A 21379-nucleotide genomic window follows, 5' to 3' on the forward strand; every position below is an offset into this window, starting at 1 on the left:
ACACCTTATTATCTGCAGTCTCTCAGAGAAAGCAAAAGTAACTACAAATAGCGCTATGCCAGAAACTGGTTTCTTGACCAACAATCTCGCTTCAGCATGCAATGAACTGGTTCATTCTAAAGTGGTTATGGCTGTTGACGACAAAAGGCTTTGTATTTTATATGACTCATCTTTTGGTCTGTGTGAAAACAAGTTTTTTGAATGTTAACTATTCTCTGACACTTTGGAGTTACTGTTGCTCTTCCCATTTCTATTAGGTCAATATACGGTTCATTTTAAACTGTACAATTTAAAATTTCATTACAGGAAGTAGTCTGGGGTACGACGAGTAACCTGTGGCTCGCTGGGTCAAACTGCAAAAAAGAGTATTTTAGAGTATCATCAAGTTCCATGATAGCAACTTGGTTACCACAACGATAACAATAGTTTGGAGTACTGAAAATCGTTACTACATTCCGGTCATGGTACCAGTTATATCTCTCCATCACCAGCTTGTGGGCTCTAGACACCAGCATGAGGCCATTGGCATGATTGAGTGTCTCAGAAATATCTTGCCCAAAGGTGTAACAAGCTCCCTGGGGAGATATACCCCCAACCACCTCGGTCATCTGGATGTGATCACAGCAAGTTACACATGAAGCCCTCATGGGGAACTTCTTATAGGTGATCAAGTGCTCTGATGTGATCCAGTGTATCTATAGATGGTGAGAAGCCACCATGTAGACAGAAGATCTGTCCATCCACCAAAGCAGTGAGAGGAAGATAGTCAAAAAGATCTGTAAAGTATTTCCAAACACTTGCATTTCCATATTTCCTTAAGCACTCATCATAGAAACCATATACTTGTGATCTGTATGCTTTCATGATTTCCTCAAAGAATAGTAATAGTAATAGTAGCATTCAAGGTAAAGAACCTTAAGAGCTACAAGTAGAGTAACTTTTTCAACTGAATAATATCTTCTGTCAACATAACCTCCCATAAACAAGTAATTTGTATCTGGTGATTTGCCCACCAATTCTAAACAGCTTCATGAGATCATGAAATTGCCATTGCACATCTCCACAGATGGTGACAGGACATCTGACTGGACATCGAACCTCTTGCACGTTGGATTCTTTTTTCTTTTCTTTTTTTTTTTTTTTTTTTTTTTGCTTTTTGGGTCACAACCAGTGAAGCACAGGGATTACTCCTGGTTCTGCACTCAGGAATTACCCCTGGCAGTGCTCAGGGAACCATATGGGATGCTGGGAATCGAACCCGGGTCTGCTGCGTGCAAGGCAAATGCCCTACCTGCTGTGCTATTACTCCAGCCTCTAGCCCCGCACATTGGATTCTTTTGTCAGGATTTCTTTAGAATTTCTCGCAGAGGCCCTTGACCTGGGACTTGGACAGCTGTTTGCACTCATTCAGCTGCTCGATCCAGTGGTCGAGCTCTTTGGTGAACACCTCGTCAGTGATGTCACCCGATCCAACCAGGTGCTGCTCCATGCTACTCCCGCCCTGCCGCCTGCACCAGATCACATGTACATACTGCCACTGGCTCCTTGGGGTGGGGGATTAGGTGGTGGTGGGGTGGGATGGTCACTCGGTGTTGACAGGCGCCTGCTCTGGCAAGGCCACTGCCCTCCTTCCCCACTTGCTCTTAGCCCCAGAGCTCCTGTTTATATATTTTAAACATCATTTCCTATTTTTGATACATTATAATACATAATATAGGCATAACATATATAGTTATGTAATCTTAAAGATGCCACGCGACATCATATCAGGACATCTTTTTATGACATCTTATTATCTCATTCCTACTTTGGACAAACTTACAGGCTATCGAATATAGCCTGCCCACAGGGCAGAGTCTGGCAAACTCCCCGTGGCATACCCAATATGCCAAATACCAGTAACAATGATGGGTCTCATTCTCCTAAAGAGCCTTGAATATAATCTCAGGGTTAGGATGAAAGAGACGTTACTGGGGCCTGCTCGAGGCAATCGACGAATAACAGGATGATGAAATGAAATGAATGAAATCTTATAGACAAATATGCAAGTCACTGAAATTTACCTAAATGCGTATGTCAATCATTAATCATAAAATTAATCAGTTTTATCAAATAATAGTGAAAATGGACATAACTTTGTAATATTTTTCATAATAGTTTAGACATAAACACGAAGAAAAGGAGAATAAAACATCTGAGCTTTTATTGGCTAAATTAAAATAAATGAGATCTGGTTTTACGAAGAAGAGTGCTCTCAGAAATTTGGGGTCCTACAAAAAAATTCTTAATAGCTCTGACTGACTCTTGCAGATGCCTCTAGATGGTATTGCGGACACATGCAACAGCTGTAGCAGTAGCAGACTGGGAGCTCTCTGACAGCAGATGCTAATGCAACACTTAAAATACTCCTGGAAGTCTCTTAGCACGTGACTCACCTGTGTGCAGTAGGAGAAAGGTTTTCTGCAGGCTGGATTACATTGCCGGATAGCAGCAGGACGTGTCTGAGAAGCACAACCTCCTACGAAGGAAGTCACACCATCATTTGTTCACATTTTTATGACAAACATTTATCTCTCTTGAAATGGCTAGTTTTCAAACACATCATTAAAAAAATTTGTTTGCTGACCTGTGTCTCTGTCTTACTTTATCCATTACTCTAGGCTGGATTGTTTGAGATAGGCTTAAATAATAGAAGATGTTTTCAGTAGCTTTAGATCCATTTGCTGTAACGTAATTCTATCATGTGGCCATGCTTGGAAAAACAATGCTAGGATCGGTTAAAGGATGAATCAAGTCTCCACTTAATTTCAGGAGTAAAAGAGATATCTTCTCAAAGACCTTTTTTTGTGTATATTTCACTCCTGAGCTGGTTCCATATAGCAACTGTTAATGAATGGCACTGATCAATTCATAAGCCCAAAATATTAAAAGCTTTGGTAATATTCTAATTTTTCAATAAGAATACAAACACATACAGAGTAACATATGGATTCCTACCATTATTGTTTGTTTGGGCGCCTCACCAATTGTGTTCAAGAGACCATATGCAGTACAGAGAATCATGTAGGTTGTGTGCAAGGCAAGTTCCTTACCTGCTGTATTATCTCTCCCCACCACATATTTTTAAAAATTTATGTAAAAATACTAGAAGGAAGTCATATAGCTGACATAGTACTTGTAGATGCTCAGCAAGTAACTTTAGATAAGTGAATGGAATAACGTCCCTTTAATACAAAATCTCTCCAGTTTTTACACATTAGTTATATGTCTCTGAACTGTACATACTAAATTATAAAATTCATTATTTAAGGGCATTATTAAACTTTATTTTACAATATTCTTTGCATTTATGGAGTTTTGTCTTTGAATTATTGTAATTGTCAATGAAGCATAATTTATGTCATAGCAGAAAGATTATACCTAAGGTAGTATAGAAAACAGGTCTACATTTTCACTGTTACTTGAAATACAATTCACAAAGAAAGAAAAAAATGTACATCCCTCATGATCCAGTTTAGCTCAGAGGTGTGAAATTGATAATTTAGGTCTTTTCCCTCTAACCCAAAGTATCCAAAAAGTGTACGCATCCCTTAGGGGAGGGATCTGTTGAGAACTGAAAGAAATTTTAGTATTTTTATAGTTTACATAACTTTATTTATATAGAACATTGGACTTGTAATCCCCAAATAAACATTAATTCTCAGTGAACTGTAAAGGTGATGCTTCTGAGTCCTGGCTAAGTAGTTTTACACTGCATTTTGTTTTAACAATAAATTACAGAGTAGAAAAGTATCTTAAGATGAATTATTGTATGGATAAACTTCAGATAGAAGAAAATATCACTAATGTAAAATCAAAAAAGAAAAAGGTAGAGCTAACAATTTTACTCCTAGAGAACAGAAATTCTTCTATTCTTGTAATAAGCTCTTTATCACCCGCAAACTAAACAAAAACAATGACAATTCATTTCTTTGTTGAAAAGTAATAAAAAACCTTTAAAATTATGGAGCATTTTCAAATTGTATCCACTGTAATGAGAAACCTCTCCTCAATCTATATTTAAATATTAATAATCATGAATAACACAACATTCAAAACTCTTTTCCAGTATATGAACACAAGCATTTATAATTCACCACAAAAGTTCTTTACAATATTACCAAAATATTTTAGTTTCCTATTAGCTAATAGTAATAGGGCTTACTATTAGCTTTGTGCCCAGTGGTCACTCCTGCTAAGTTCGGGAGACAAAATGGTGTGCCAGGGGTTTAACCTGGTAGGCCACATACAAGGCAAGTACATTACCCCATAAACTAATTTTTTTAGAATTTAGTGATAGCTCAGCGGTAGGGCGTTCGCCTTACAAGCGGCCAACATGGCCGACCCGAGTTCGATTCCTCCGCCCCTCTCGGAGAGCCTGGCAAGCTACCGAGAGTATTCGATATGCCAGACACAGTAACAACAAAGTCTCCAATGGAGACGTTACTGGGCCCGCTCGAGCAAATCGACGATCAACGGGAGGGCCTTTACCTTTACCTTTTAGTAAAGTAAGTAAAGGCCCTCCCGTTGATCATCGATTTGCTCGAGCGGGCCCAGTAACGTCTCCATTGGAGACTTTGTTGTTACTGTGTCTGGCATATCGAATACTCTCGGTAGCTTGCCGGGCTCTCCGAGAGGGGCGGAAGAATCGAACTTAGCTTGGCCATGTTGGCTGCATGCAAGGCAGACGCCCTACCCACTGTGCTATCGCTCCAGAATTTAATTCTGAAAAACCTTCTTAATTTCTATTTCTTTAGCATATGTTGAGATATAGTACCAAAAACATTTCATGGAGAAATTTATATCATTTAACATTTTTAGAAGCCATTGTTTCAAGCTACCAGTGTCTTGTAGGAACTCTTTGGGTACTGTCAGGTTTTGCTATTTGAGGATTTTGTGTGTGTTTCAGCTGATTCCTGCATATTGACTGATATGCATATTAAGATAGTATTATTTGGTTTGGGGGGTTGTTTTCTGGCCACACTTTGTGGTGCTCAAGGCTTACTATTAGCTCTAGGTTCAGGGGTCACTTGTGGTGAGCTCAAGGGACAACCCTTATAGAGTGCTGGGTATTGAACCTGGTTTGCTATGAGCAAGGCAAGTTTATTACCCCCTGTACTATCGTTCTGGCTCCAGAATTATTTGCTTTCTAAGATGTAAATTTATGATGATTTATTTCCATGAAATTTTGTCTTTAGTTTATTTGAGGTCAATGCCAAGTCTATGCTTGCTTATAATTTATGAGCTAATTCTTTGAACACACAATTCTCAGATTTTTTTCAAGAGTCACCACAAATCTTAAGCAGAATTACCTGTGACATTGATGCCATCTGAACGCTGACACCATACAGTTCGTTCATTATTGTTCCAAAGACTTGCTTTCCATATATAGTGATAACATTTGCCTCCTGCAAGTAAAATATAGCAGTAGTTCTATTATGCTTCATATAAAAATAGAGTAAGAATTGATTAATCAAAGCAATAAAACTGATACCTGTACAAGGACGGGTTTCTATAACCTGTTTGGGACAGCTGTCTTGGTTCTGGAAAGACTGAATGATAAATGTCCTGGACCTAGATTGGCGACCCATTGTCTCAAAGCTTCTTCCATCGATACAGGTTAATTCACAGGTGCTCCACTCGGACCACTTTGTTAAATGACAGTCTCCTAGATGGAGTGTGGTACAGAACAGTGGAAACAATATGAAAAATGTTACATGCATTACATGATAGAGTCCATGGTGAGATTTGGTGCAGTGATATGAACAGGTTTCTAGGTACTACACATTGCATTCTGACCAATTTTTCAATCAGCATATACAAAAATTATGAAGTAACATGATTTAGTATAGTTTAGTAATGCAGTGTCATATGGTATTGCAAATTACATTGCTTCAAATTCTAGAGAATACTACTTTTCTCTAGAGATAAAATTTTTTTAAAGGGAGATATAATGATTATAGCAACTCAGTTTTCCAAGAACAATAAAACCATTATTAACAGCTGTTCTTTGAAACCAAGTTGATTGAAAACACTGAAGTGGAATATCTTTGGATCTAAAGAATTTGTGTATATGTAACATATGTGTATATTTATGAGAACATATATGCATGTGTATTTGCACATGTGTATGTTCTATGTCATATTGTGAGGATATGGTGAGTCACCTTAAACATATGCCATACAAGCCAATTTGCTTTTAGTATTAAAATACATCCATGTATTTCATTTAATTATCAATGACACACAACTCTTAAACACAGGGTCTGCTCACAAATCTGTAACCTTACTGATCCCCACACTGCTACCACCCAAGGATTCATCTGGACAAAGATTCAGTCAATAATTATCTCTTAAGGTTTTTTTTTTGGTGGTTTTTTGTTTGTTTGTTTGTTTGTTTGTTGTCTTTTTGTCTTTTTGAGCTATACCTGGTGGTTGGCAGACTATATGGGATGTCAAGGATCAATCCTGGGTCAGCCACGTGCAAGGCAAATGGCCTACCTGCGGTACTATCATTCCAGTCCCTCAACATGTTTTTAATAATATTTTTGCCATACCCTGGGGTTCTCAGTGTTTACTCCAGGCTCTGTCTTCAGGTATCACACCTGGCAGGAGCCAGGTGTGGCACCTCAAACACAAAACAAAACAAAACAAAACAAAACAAATATATTTCAATTTTAATATTAAATTTGATATTAAATTTCCAAGTCTGTTGTAGCCCTATCCATCTCCCTGTACTACTTTGTCTCCATTGATGCTGTAGGTATATGTATTCCAATGTGATAAGCATAATAATTAACTCTAATTCATTTTTAAAACTCTGGTTTTAATTAAACAGCTCTTCTCCTCGATGGAAAGGAGCAAACAAAATAAATTTGCAGTGAAACATATTTTAAAAAAATTATCTAAAACCACATACCTGGGCAAGGCACAGAGCAAGTCTGCTTTAGGGTGTAGTCTTGAAAGGGCATTTCTCCACACAGAGCTTCATCCACCTGGGCAGCCACGTCAGAGATAGAACCGTTGTGGACTACACAGGAAAGAGTGCGGATCTGCACTCCTTCCCCACATTCTCCACCCTGTGAAAGGAAATGAGGTGTCAGAATTACCTAAATAAAATGAGTCTCAGGGAAATGACTCTTGCCACCTTCTGCACAGGAAAATCCATACTGCATCTTTCAGCAGCTTCCTCCTCTTAGGAGTTCTCTTTCAATTGTTGACAATAAAGCATCACCAAGAAATTCTCCTCAACCTGATAAAGGATCTGAAGTAGAAATGAAAAGTTATGCAATATTATTTAAATATTTAGAATTTGATGATTCCTTTTGGAATTTAGCCAGGATTGACTGAAAAAAGAAAAACAATATATAATTTGTCAAGGTGTATGTGATAAAATGGGTTAATTCATAATCACTCCTCATGAGACCATGTACAGCCACCGGGCATGAATTTCTCTTTTGTTTAGCTTGTTTCTCCTTTGTAGAAAATTTAGTACTTTCTCATATGGATTAGGTTAGGTTTTCCAGTAAAAAATTGTTTCTCACTATTGCCAAAGGAGTTGTTTTCTCAGTATGTTGTCTGAGCTGTATAATGTTCTTTGAAGGTATTTCATACACATTCTACTTAGATTATTCTAGGCAATTAGAAAAACGTTGTGCAGTATCTCACAGAAACAGAAGCTCTAAATTGGAAATCTCTTAGTGGTTATCTGGTTCAGCCATCTGCCTGATTAAAGGTTTCTACTATAACATTATGGGCAGATCCTCATGAGTATTTTTCCCTCAGTTTTAGTTAGGGTCTCATACTTCAAACAGAAGTTCATTTAATATTTGGAGAAGTTTATAGCACAGCTCTGTTTTGCATAAATAACTACAAAATAGAGCTAAGCAAATACCCTTTGCTAAAAATGCGATTCCCCAAGATGGCACGTCCAAAGATAAAAATTAAAACAAAAGTAAAAATAAAGCACACCTAAAGTGCTACCAAACTGGCCTCGAATTCAAAAATAAACACAACTAGTTTCTTGGTGAACCACAGTCTCTTCTTAGTTCATGCGGTATAAACAGGGCATCATGATGGGGAGGAGGGGGTAGAAAAAATTTGATGGGATTTTAAATGCCATTTCCCACTCATCACCTAGTTTTCCTTAATCAACATTTATATCAGAGGACATTAATTCTCTGTACATTTTTAGGTTTATGCTTTAGCGTCCATCAATTTCATAAGTTTGAAGAGTCTATAGGAATATTGTTGCAGTTGGGGAATAAGAAAGGGAAAAACAAAAGTGACAGAAAGAGGATTTTTTTACCTTTATTTCTGCAATCAAAGGACGCTATACACATAACCTGCTATTAGGTGACAGAAAAAATGTGTTCTACATTGGAATTTGAGTGACTCTTCTTTTTATTTTACTTTTGGTAACAAACTACACTGAATACAATTTGGATCTGTCATGTCTCTTGAACTGGCAGGAGTGAAGAAGGACAACGTGGTCAGTTAAAGCAGCCATGACCATGATTCAGAGCACTGAGTAAGTGATGCAGGACTATTGGGTCTGCTGAGAGGGAAAAGTCGTTGTGGTACTGACTGCTGAGTATCAACGTCATGGGTAAGCAAACAGGGTTTTATTATTGTAAAGAATGACTACTGAGAGTATCAGCTGACATGCAAAGTCATGCTTCAGACATACTAGCAAAGATATAAAGGTACAACCTATACATAACCTGAGTTTTAGAAATTTAAAGCTTAAAACTTCTTAGTTGACAAGTCAGATGTGATCATCATTTCTTCTTCTAGAGATTCTTTAATAAAATTATAATATGTTTATCTAAGATCAAAATTCCCACACTCAACTTACCAGTAGCTCCTAATTGCTCTAACTTGTCCTATGACTGTGGTGAAATTTTACCCCCACCAAGTAACCTAATTTTGAATACAATTACATGATTTGTGGTAAGTGAAATGAGCATCAGTTTACAGTAGAGCCATTCAAAACAACTTATTGAGTACTTGTTTACTTTTTAAAATTACTAGTTTCATTAAAATATTTTTGGAAAGGGTTCTCCTCATAATTGTGTGCTTTAGATCATGGAAGCTCTGTAGAATTTACTAAGGTTTATTTTTGGTATAGACTATAGGAAACTATAATTGGAAAAAGTGTCCTAAGGACTAAAGTACTAGAGTGTACATATATATATATATATATATGTATATATATATATTCTGAAATTCCTGATATCTATAACCTTATGGAATAGATTCAATTTATATACATTTTATTTGACACTCAAGAAAGTAGAGTGTAAAGAAATGACAGTAACACGCCTACATCAGTGACCACTTTAATAAAAGACAAATATATATCTATATTTAATTTTTATCTGTTAAAATTCTGACATTAAGAGCCATGCTATAAAATTAATATCATACAGATAATTTCATTCATAAGAAAAACATTAACATACAAGACAGTGAAAATATATCAAGTTTCTTAGAAGGTTTTCAAAAGCCAAGTTTATGAAACTCCTCACTGCCAAGATAATTAGTAGCCGTTTTGTGTACTTTGAATTGGCATCAACCAGACATAACGGGGCTGTTGATGCTAATTATCATCATTATAGTTTTTATCATAATTATAATAATGATTACAATTTATTGAACTCAAAATTTAATATCTATTATATGCTGAGAATATAGCTGAATTATCAAACATGTATGAAAAAGAAGAAAAAAGAAAAGAAAAAGAAGTATGGTTGCTACTCCATAATGCATACAAGAAAACAGAATCAAAAAGTTAAAAGATTTGGCAAAACTGCAAAGTTTTGAACTGGTAAATAGTTGACAAAAATCAGACTCAGTTTTTAAAAATCTGAGCTTTAAAATTTAGGAAAATTAGTTTGAATGAATGTTATTAGCGAAGGAATTTAGAGAGAGGGAACATTCAGAAAAGTAAAGACTGAGTATAAATACCCATTTTTGCTGCTAATTTTGTTTCATACAAAGTAAAGGCAAGCCTATTACATACAATTTCTCTTATTACTATTTGATATTCTATGATCAATCAGTCACTAGCATGTCACTCCCACATTCTGTAAATGAGCTCCAAGTCTGTATCTGGCAGGTCAGAATACGTAACAAAGAGAAGCGGAGAAGTACAGCCAGGAGCAAAGTGTATTTTGTGGATAGAGACTGTATTTTTATCAGTTACTCTAAAAGCTCAGCTAACAGTTTTAGAGAAGACAACTCATTGAAAAGACACCATCTCTATCACAAAGTGCTCACAATTAGGCTTCAGTAAAACAGAACTGAAGCTCAGCCAAAACTCAACTGAAACATTTCCCCTACTCTTTTTTTCTCTGCCTTTCTTGATCTCTCCTTTGTTCTTTCTTCTTTTGAGTTATAATGATTGATGATTTTATTGGCAAGGCGGGGGATTGTAGAAGTTAAAAATCTTGAACACAGTGTTTCTGGACTGATTTCCAAATTTAAGGGGAGTAAGGGACAGAAACTGCTGTTTGCTGACCTTCCCTGGGTTAAACCTAACTCTAGTGTCAGTCAAACCTACTCAAATGTCAGTGAGTGAAATTAACCTCATTGAGAAATCTAAGGATGCTCTCAAGTTGCAAGATGCACAAAAGGATCATGTTCTTGGAGTCCAGAATTTCCAAAATTGGGTAGCTTCAGCACAATTCCCAAGCCCACCAGCACTGATGCTTCGAATGTTCCCAACCACCCTCTTGTCCCTCTGTGGTTCTGGTAAAACTCAATACATGATGGCAAAGATTAAATATTGCATCTGTCATTCCTTCCTTATGTTCCTATGGCATCAGTTGGAAATCTGTTTATAATATGAAAGAGGCTCTGACACCTGAGAAGATAAAAGAATAAAATATAAAGTTCAAGTAGAAATGTCGTAGCTGTTATTTCCCTGATAAGACTTGCAGCAACAGCCAGCCTTCCTACCTCCCTTTCCTTTTTCTTAACCTTCTTTACTCTTCTTTCTCTTCTATTAGATTCCCAAATGCTTTGGTGCTATTTTCTCTACTCTGTCAACAGTTATAACAATGATAAATATTCCTTGTATTATTTAAAATGTGATTTCAAGGAGCATTTTGAAAATGCTGAAGATTTAGCAAAGCGGATTTTTAGATTAGTAGACTAAGTAAAGGTAAAGGCCCTCCCGTTGATCGTCGATTTGCTCGAGCAGGCCCAGTAACGTCTCCATTGGAGACTTTGTTGTTACTGTGTCTGGCATATTGAATACTCTCGGTAGCTTGCCGGGCTCTCCGAGAGGGGCGGAGGAATCGAACTCGGGTCGGCCATGTTGGCCGCGTGTAAGGCGAACGCCCTACCGCTGTGCTATCGCTCCAGCCCAGTAGACTTGAGTTAGTATTGAATTAATTAGAATGCTTACCTTATTTTTTGTAAAAGGGAGACTAAATGTACCACACATTTTTGTTCCTTTGAGACTTATTAAAATACATGGGCATTTAACTTCTGTTTGATAATAATACTAGCATGACAATGTCATCCTGACAGGAACAGTCAACATCTTCTTGGGAGTATTCTGAATATTTCTTAATGCATAATGAAAGTTATTGCTAAACAATTAAAATGTACTTTGGACTATAAACTAAAAGACAAACTGGTAAAATAAGAAAATAGGAGAAATCAACGTGCTTTTTCATTCACAAGATGTAAAAAAAGAAAATCCAGCAGTAGATCTTTGCTGATACAGCAAAATCTATGGGGTTGTGATATATTATATTTATAAGAATTTATACTTCAAACCAATAAAAAAGTAATCATTGTTTAAAAGGTAATCTTAGCTCATGTAATAATATAAGGATATGCCATTCATACACTTTGGTTTTCTATTCCCAATGCATGATTTTTTCCTATGCTAAAAATGTCTTTTTAAGAAATACAGTGTATAGTAAACTACATTTTCATTTTCATAGCACCTGGATTTTACCTTAATAATTTTTTGATTTTCCAGTAAACCAAGTAAAATAATTCTCGAGGAATCCAAAGAGACTGAAAGTTCCATAACCTGGCCCACTATATTCAGTGGGTAATGAATGGATATTTATTTCCCAGAACTTTAACTTTGCAGGAGATTAAGTCATTTGGTTATTTTTCTGTGGCATAAAAAATGCAGTGCATTAGGCCTAAGTTCTGTGAAATTTATTCCATCAAAATGTAGGTTTGACTAGAGAGGAGCTTTGGACATACTGATAAAAGTTTCTCTAAGGGTGAATGCATGAACCTACCTCCAATTTACATGCAGACCAGTTGCCAAGGACCCAGCTATAGCACGGGGTCACTGGACAGGTTTTGTGCTGGGTAAGTTCTGAGGGGCATGGCCGTCCTTCTCCCTGGGTTGGCATAATGATAAATCGAGTCCGGCTCATTCTACCTAAAATGATAAGAAAGATGTCAGATTTTGGGTTAGAGTTTGGTTTAAAGAAGCAATTTAAAGAAAGACTGTTGCCTTACATAATGTGTGTTTACTTGAAAACACATTGAATTTTGTCCTGTCTAGTGTTCAGTATTCCCACAAATTTAAATTTCTACAAAAACATCAATTATCTAAGGTCGGCAGAATGCTTGTGGACCAGAATATCAGTCATCTTTTTAATTCTGTAATCATTCTAAGTCCAAACTGTTTTTTTTGCTAATATACTGAATTCATAAACACTGGCAGAAACTTAGTTCATTTGATAGGTATTTATTTATTGAGCTCCAATAAGATCTGGCTATATTACTGTGTGCTAGGAATACATATTGCAGATTATGACTACTCTCTGCCCTTACAGACTTTTTACTTTAAATCTGAATTATACTCTGGAAAGAAAGATGGCGGCCGCATGGGAGCCTTGTGGACCTCATGGGAAGGGGGGCGTAATGGGCTGTCCTTCATGCCCGACCGAGGTCGCCAGCTGCCCCCCACGAGCGGCTCTCCGGCACGGCCACGGCCCCGGAGGCACAAGGACTTAGCACAGAGAGCCACCCGCTTGGAGCAGAAAAGCAAATGGACTATGTGTTAAACCGCACCAGCATGCCTGCCCGGAGGGGAAAGGGTGTTGTCCCACCCGACCGCTCCTCTCTGCAAAGAAAGATGGCGGCCGCATGGGAGCCTTGTGGACAGCAGGTTTGAGCCGGGGGTGGGAGCGGCAGGGACCTCATGGGAAGGGGGGCGTAATGGGCCGTCCTTCACGCCCGACCGAGGTCGCCAGCTGCCCCCCACGAGCGGCTCTCCGGCACAGCCACGACTCCAGGGCACAGAAACCAATCTCTTAACTATCTAACTTTTAATAGAAATTCTTCCAGGGTCAATAAGTAAAATAGCAGAAATCCAAAACCACGCGGCCACAATAGCGGCTGCGCGACACCATTTTATTCTTAAACCCAGCTGTAGAAAGCAAATCATTTCACAACGCTGTTTCAGCATGTCTGATTGGGGGGGGGGTCGTAAACTCTAAACAATAATTGTGCATTTTCTATCGAAACAATGTATCTAGTCAAAGTAGATAGAGTATTAACTAGAACTCATCTGCCTCACAGGAATTGGGAGGGGTGGGAGGTGGGGTTCTATTGGGGTTCACGGTTAAAAATAAGTATTGGTAAAGGGAAATGTGTTTGATATTTACATGACTGAGACCTAAACCTGAAAGCTCTGTAACTTTTCCCACAGTGATTCAATAAAGAAATAAATTATAAAAAAAATAAATAAATAAATCTGAATTATAAATATTATATGAAAACTTATTTTCTTTGTTAAATTTCAAATTGGAAAGGTAAAATTGGACATAATTGAAATTACCATAAAATATCCCTAGGAATATACCTTATCAAATTCCAATAATGCATTTCAATGATTTTTTTTTGGGGGGGGAGGGTCATGGTTGCACACCTGGAAGTTCTCAGGGGCTGCTCTTAGATCAGAGGTTGGAAGTCAATCCCGGTGTTTCTTGGAGGATAATGCAGTGCCAAGGCCTGAATCCAGGTCATGTGCATGCAAAGCATGTGCTAGAGCCTTTTGAGCTCTCACCTCAATCTGAGGACCAATTTCTGTTTTTACTGAACACAAGATCAAATTATTCCTTGTATGTGAATGAGGCACACACTTGGCAAAATGTGTTAAAATTCTGGTATCCCATTTCATAATAAGAGAAAATTGGTTAATGGGATCTCTGAGTGACAAAGTCATCTGTCTTTTACTGAATAATCATCAAACTGCATAAAAGTAATAACCTCTTTTTAAATAATGCTAGCACATCTTGTCTTAAAAGTTTCACATATGGTTGCATCTCGATTATTTGCCAACATTTTTGTCATAAAATCTGCTATGACTTTTGTAGTGAAATATGGTATGCACATTCCCTTGGTAACAGATCATAAGTATAAGTGGAATAACGGGTGCAGTTTAAATGGTTTTATTTCTTTCATTCCTTCTTGCTTTCTCTCTTCCACTCATATTTTCACTCTTCTTTTATTGATAAGGCAGTAAATCATATTATTAAATTACCATACTGTCTATAACTATAAAGAATTTTATTGTTCTAAAATCACTATTGTAGTCATAAATGTGATAAATACTTTTTAAATTAGTGAAGGGATGGGTGAGAACATAATCTGGTTATGTTCTGGGAAAGAATAAGAGTTCAGTCTCCTGAGCCGCTGAGCTCAGAAATAAGAAAGGGCCTAAGTCATGTATGATATACAGAATCTTACACAGAAAAAAAGAAGAGCATGCAAAGAGATCACGAAATGCAAAGCATTAGAATATATGTGAGAACCTGACAAGAAGACCAATGTGACTGCAACAGTAGAAACTCAGAGAAAACTGTTTGAGACTATTCTGTTAAATCTATTAAAGGTGTAGTGGTCTTTTAGTTGATATCAATGAATCTACATTTATTTATCTAAGATAAGTGGAAAGTTAGTCATGAGTTCATTTCTACATGCAGTTCATTTGAGAGCCTTTTGTAGGCTAATCCTCAACTACCTTCAAGTTCAGGACCAAGTAAGAGTGACCCACATTTTCAAGACTAGAATTCTTACTGGCCTCCAGAAATTTTACTATGGGTTGGTGAAAAACTAATTCTCCCTGAGAAGACTATAAAAGAAAACCAGGATGTTCTAAAGAGTGTGCTCTAATTTCTTTATTCCTCTGAACAAGGCATTCTAATAAAACATAAATCAAATGCTATGATACAGTAACAATAATTTCCCTGAGGAAATTTAAAATATACATCATATAAAGTAAGCACCGAATAGTTTCCAGCATCTGAAAGTGATTGCACTGAACATACGTATGGAATAATTTTATAGACAAATGTTTGCACATCCCTCAAAACCATTCTGCTTGGACACAAATTCACTCATATAAAACATGTCCATGACTGGTGCACACTGGTAGTTGAGTATTTTTCATGATTTCTTGCTGAAAGCTGAAAACTCTTCAGCTTTATAATATTCTTTATGTGCATTCCCTTGACCTAAATACCTATTACCCTGTCATTATAATTACATTTATTTTCATCTATCTTTATAAATATAATGAAAATGTAGTGCCATCTCTATAACAGCTAAGGGGGACACCATTTTATAATAAAAAAAAATCTTGTTCTTAATTTGATAATATGAGGACTGACTTTGCAATCATTCTGTTTACATTCTGTTTAATTCCAGTAAAATCACAGAAATCATGTGTTAGCCCTAGAGGTCAAAGGAACTTAAAAGCAGGAGCTTGAAGAAATTTTTTAGGTGATAGTAGAGTTTTTTTATGGGAGAGGAAGAACATTGAAGAATGAGGCTGAATTATAGGTATTTGAAAGTATGTCACATGGAACATAAAAAGAAAGATAGTTTTAAAAATCTGATACTTGTGAAGAGACCTAGATTTGGCTTCAAAATACTCTAGTTGGAAACAATTCTCTCAAATTTACAGCTACTAACTGATATGGCTATCTGGAAATATTGCAATTCCCCTGGGCATGAATTTCCCATTTTTAAAAAATATGAAATTTAGTCACTATCCTCCCATTGTTCATCGATTTTCTTGAGTGGGCCCAGTAACATCTCCAGTGTGAGACTTTGTTGTTACTATGTTTGGCATATCAAATACATAACGGGGAGCTTGCCAGGCTCTGCCGCGCGGGTGCGATACTCTCGGTAGCTTGCCGGGCTCTCCGAGAGGGGCGGAGGAATCGAACTCGGGTCGACCATGTTGGCCGCTTGCAAGGCAAACACCTATTTGCTGTGCTATCACTCCAGCCCTATGAAATTTAGTATAGTCCTTATTGACTGAGAATAATACTGGGGAAAATGTCATTAAAATAAACTTAGAATTACAATCTTAATAAATAAAAGTGCCTAAAATGGGATTTTGTCTTAACTAAAATGTAAGTAATTAATTTTAATATCAATGACCAGGTAGGTTGTAATTAAAACTATACATACTGCACTGCTCTCTCCTCCCATTGTTCATCAATTTGCTCGAGTGGGCACCAGTAATGTCTCCATTGTGAGACTTGTTGTTACTGTTTTTGGCATATTGAATATGCCAGGGGGAGCTTGCCAGGCTCTGCTGTGCAGGCGGGACACTCTTGGTAGCTTGCGGGGCTCTCCGAGAGGGGTTGAGGAATCAAACCCGGGTAGGCTGCGTGCAAGGCAAATGCCCTACCTGCTGTGCTATTGTTCCAGCACACACAAGACAAAAAAAGAATATTCATCATTAATATAAAATTTTATGACTATCCTAAGAATAGAGCCACTGTTTCAATCCTGACTTCTCTGATTAAGCATCTTTGATCCTTTAAAACACTTTAAGAAATTTTATTAAGATCTCCCCTGTTTAATCTCTGGGATACAGACTGCTTCATTTTGTATTTTTGTTGTTGATATACATTCCGTTTTTAGCTAGAGACTGACCAACAAATCACTCAATTTTTCCAACTATCCCTCAAGCCTGCCCCTGTAGCAGGCCAACAATAATTTATGGAGACAATGACAGAGGAAAAGTGACAGTCCTGGTGGAATTGGTGTTGGAATATTAAACGCCTGTAATAAATCATCATGAAAAATTTTGTAAACCCTGGTGTTTAAATAAAGTGGGGGGAAAAGAAATAAAAAAAAAATTCCTCAGGTCAGTGTCTCCCTCAGGAAAGCTGGGTGTTTCCTTCAGGAAGGCCGTGTCAGAAGGGCATCAATGTACTGGGCAAGTGGTACCAGGGAGATATGTCCGCTGTAATATCTGGGCTGGAGCAATAGCACAGCAGTACAATGTTTGCCTTGTGTGCACCCAACCCAACTGAGCTGGCTTCGATTCCCCCACCCCTCTCGGAGAGCCCAGCAAGCTACCGAGAGTATCTCGCCTGCACAGCAAAGCCTGGCAAGCTACCTGTGTCATATTCAATATGCAAAACACAATAACAATAAGTCTCAAAATGGAGACGTTACAAATCAATGAACAACGGGAGGACAGTGACAGTGACAATATTTGACTGTCGGTTCCCTTAGCCAGAGCTGTAACTTAAGGGCCTGCCGTTTTTCCTCAGTCTCTTGGCTCTAGGGAGGGGTTGCCAGTGGAAAGGTGATGGAAAACACAGTAGGTTCCTCAGCCCAGTGGGCTTGTTTGTGGAGTAGGCCTTTGGAGCCCTAAGTATTGCTCCTCAGCCTGAACTAGCTGCTAACTGGCTTCTCTGTCATGAAGGGTCCTGAAGGCTGCAAGTACTCTCTGGAAACACTGCTCAAATTCCTGGAGGTATAGACTTGCCTGCTGGGTGGCCCCCACTGTGCCCAGCCCTGGTTGGAGGCCCCGAGGAGGCACTGCAGGAAGGTGGCCTACCTGGAGTGAAAGCTAGTCTGACCTTCCCAGTACTGGGCATCTGCCTGGATTCCCATGCCATTCCTCTGAGGCACGTGGACTTGTCCATGGTGTGGACCACAGACTTCTTTTATCCCTTGGTGGAAGATTCCATACATGATGGGCCACATAGCTTGTGCCAATGTCCTGAGCCACCTCTAGGCCATGGGCATAACCAAATGTGAAAACACACTGATGCTACTAAGTGCCAGAGAGAGTATGAGTGAGGAGGAATGAGAAAAGACAAGCCACTTATGATTAAAGGATTCCGGGGATACCCCTGAAGAAGCTGGTATTTCAGTGACTGGTAGACCGACAGTGGTGAAGTCTTGGATTATTGTTGATGGGGTGACCACCATGGTGTACCAGGCAACTGAATTTGTAATGCCTGACAGTGCACTTGTTAACCTATGTGCTTGTGTTAACCAAATCCTTAGGAGCCCAGGTTGCGTGTCAATGCCCACCAGTGGCTGGACAACCCAGAATGGTGTAATAATATAAAGGTGCTGGTCTCCAGAGAAGAAGCAGAACTGGCTAATCAAGAGGCCATTTTTAATCTGGCTATAGAACAGCTATATAGAACAGTTGCTGGATAAATGCACACACTTAATGCCCACACAGGGCCACATATTTTACCGCCTTTGACATTCTAGGACACTTTAGGAACCTGGCAAAACCACGAAGAAACGAAGTGTGCTTTGTTATTCATAGCCTACCAATCATTGCTAAGATAGCTGCCATCAGCAAGGCCAGTGGCTAGTTTGCCCTCCTTCAGGGAACCTCTGCTGAAACTTCCACTGGACTGCTCATTTGTCTATCTAGAGAACAGTCAGTTCACTTTTGTTCCAAAACAAATCTTCCAAGTATGGAGAGGGCCACCAATCATGGATCATCGGCACTGTGGAAAATGGAAACCGGACTGCCCGAATCATTGGTATGTCTCAATTTATTGACGTCCTCTCTCATGGGTCCCACCAACTGTGTTTGCTCCTGAGAATCCCAATGCCTCCTCTGAGGCTAGCTCCTGAGATGACCTAGCAGATGTTGTTTGCACCACACAGGCATTGTACAATAGTCCCTAGGAACTGATTTTAAGAAGAAATTTCCAAAGAAGGAAATCATAGTTCCAGCTACCCTTTCCAGGTGATTTGACTCAACCAATCAAAAACTTCACATTCCAAGGCCAGAAAAAACATTTGAACTTATGGGGAGGGAGGTGGTGGGTATGTTCATCCCTTGCATAGAAAAGGAACAGGAAAATCTGTTTCCTCTTACTAAGAGCAAGATGAGCCTATTCAGGTTTGAGGGGTTTTCTTGGTGCAGAATTGATTGGTTTCTGCACAGAAATTGAAATGATTCAAAGTACATACACACCAAAATATTAAATTGCAAAGTAACATTTAGATCAGAAGGAATCTAGACCAATACTGTTAAAAAATTGAGAGATCTTATAATATAGTGTCAAATTCTTTATTCATCACCTCCCTCACCATTATATTGGCTTTTTCCTGCTATGATCAAAAATTGAGCAGCTTATTCAATGCCTGGGAAAGGAAGACCCATAGCTGTCTGACTTGGTGTCTATTACTAATACTGTCTCTACTTCTAAAACCCTTTAAGGACTGGGAGAGTCAGAACAAGCCTCAAAGGCCAGGCCTTGATGACACATAAGATGTAAGTCTTGTGCTTAAAGATTCTGATATTTTAATTAAATTTCTGATGAAATGAAAAGGACTTGCAAAAAAAAAAATCCCTCATAGCAGCAATAGAACATGTGTCAGTGAGGGGAATTGCTGATTAGTTTATAACTTTACAAATTGTTATACCATTTGTTAATATTTTGATAAGGTCTTTAACTCATATTGATCTCATATTATGGGGTTTCAGGTGAATACTTAGATAAATCACACAAGATAGGGACTTCATGGATTTATCTCACAATGGTTATATGAATAAAAAATAAATAATCTTAAAAGGTACTTAAGATATAACACACATTTTTAAAAATTATAGTCAAGATACTTTCTGAGTGCCCAATGGTTGCTGTATCCGTAACCCTTTAGGTGTTTATTCTAAGAAGCACTATTCTATATTGATTTATAATAATTCACATTGTGCTGAAGGGATAGCACAGTGGTAGGGCATTTGCCTTGCACGCGGCCGGCCTGGCCGACCCGAGTTCTATTCCTCTGCCCCTCTTGGAGAGCCCGGCAAGCTACCAAGAGTATCTCGCCCTCACAGAAAAGCCTGGCAAGCTACCCAAGTCGTATTTGATATGCTGAGCACAGTAACAACAAAGTCTCTCGATGGAGATGTTACTGGGCCCGCTTGAGCAAATCGATGAACAACGGGTGGACAGTGCTACAGTGCTACATGTTGGTCTCTACCTAAAAACCTCTTACATTCCAATTTGACTGTTCTGCACTTAGAGTAATAATTTATTATGATATATATCAGTATGCTTCCAATGTGAGTTAGAGAAATTTCAAGGATAATTTCTTTGGTTTCTTGTTGCCTAGGATCATATTTTTAATAAAATATATAGGACAAGAAGTCTATTTAGAATTTGAATTCATTCAAGTCTATTTAGAACTTGTATAAAAATATGGTTAATGAGAATACCAGTGATATGTAGGAGTATAAATGGACTCTTTAGTCTTCTGCTCTTCAGGTATAAAACAGAGAAATATATTACCTACACAATTTGTTCCTAATTTAACAAAGGCCCAAATTATAGTAAGTTTCCTAGCAACTATAAGCCTTTCCCTTTTCTTCTTTGGGGAATATTGGGAACTCATTACAAATAGCAGTTCTATTGGGCATATTATTGAGTTAGCAACAATTATTTGTAATGAATGAAAAAGGGTTTCATGATAAGAACTTCAGAAAACCAAACAGTTATTGAGGAACACGACTGTGTAAAGTGTATGTTCATATATGAGTACATGCATACACATATTCTTTTTTTTTTATTTTTTTTTTATTTATTTATTGAATCACTGTGGGAAAGGTTACAAAGCTTTCAGGTTTATGTCTCAGTCATGTAAATATCAAACACATTTCCCTTTACCAATACTTATTTTTTACCATGAAGAACCCCAATAAAACCCCACCCCCCACCCCTCCCCGTCCCTGTGAGGCAGATGAATTCTAGTTAACACTCTATCTGCTTTGATTAGATTCATTGTTTCAATAAAAGATTCACCACTATTATTTAGAGTTTACCCCCCCCCAAATCAGACATGCTGAAAAAGCATTGTGAAGTGATTTGCTTTCTACGGCTGGGTTCAAGAATTAAATGTTGGTTTTGGATTTCTGCTCTTTTACCTATTGACCCTGGAAGTATTTCTACTGAAAGTCAGATAGTTAAGAAATTGGTTTCTGTGTTCTGGAGTCCTGGCCATGCTGGAGAGCCGCTCGCGGGGGGCAACCGGTGGCCTCGGTAAGGCGTGAAGGGCGGAGCGAAAC

The 21379-nt window shown here is 38.1% G+C and overlaps 1 protein-coding gene and 2 pseudogenes across 1 annotated transcript in view; 1 reads left to right on the forward strand and 2 right to left on the reverse strand.

Moving 5' to 3' along the window:
- THSD7B (thrombospondin type 1 domain containing 7B) overlaps positions 1-21379 on the reverse strand; it is a 975852-nt gene that overhangs the window by 21278 nt on the left and 933195 nt on the right. The window contains exons 21-25 of the mRNA XM_056117681.1: positions 12312-12457; positions 6959-7118; positions 5534-5707; positions 5352-5447; positions 2436-2518 (exon numbers count right to left, since the gene is read on the reverse strand). Coding sequence (XP_055973656.1) covers positions 2436-2518; positions 5352-5447; positions 5534-5707; positions 6959-7118; positions 12312-12457 — 659 coding nt within the window. The remainder of the gene's footprint in view (positions 1-2435; positions 2519-5351; positions 5448-5533; positions 5708-6958; positions 7119-12311; positions 12458-21379) is intronic.
- LOC130026827 (serine/threonine-protein phosphatase 2A catalytic subunit alpha isoform-like) lies at positions 301-1489 on the reverse strand (annotated as a pseudogene).
- Positions 14342-19572, forward strand: LOC130026828 (selenide, water dikinase 2-like; annotated as a pseudogene).

Source organism: Sorex fumeus, unplaced genomic scaffold, assembly GCF_029834395.1.
Source record: "Sorex fumeus unplaced genomic scaffold, SorFum_2.1 ptg000035l, whole genome shotgun sequence".
NCBI lineage: Eukaryota > Metazoa > Chordata > Mammalia > Eulipotyphla > Soricidae > Sorex > Sorex fumeus.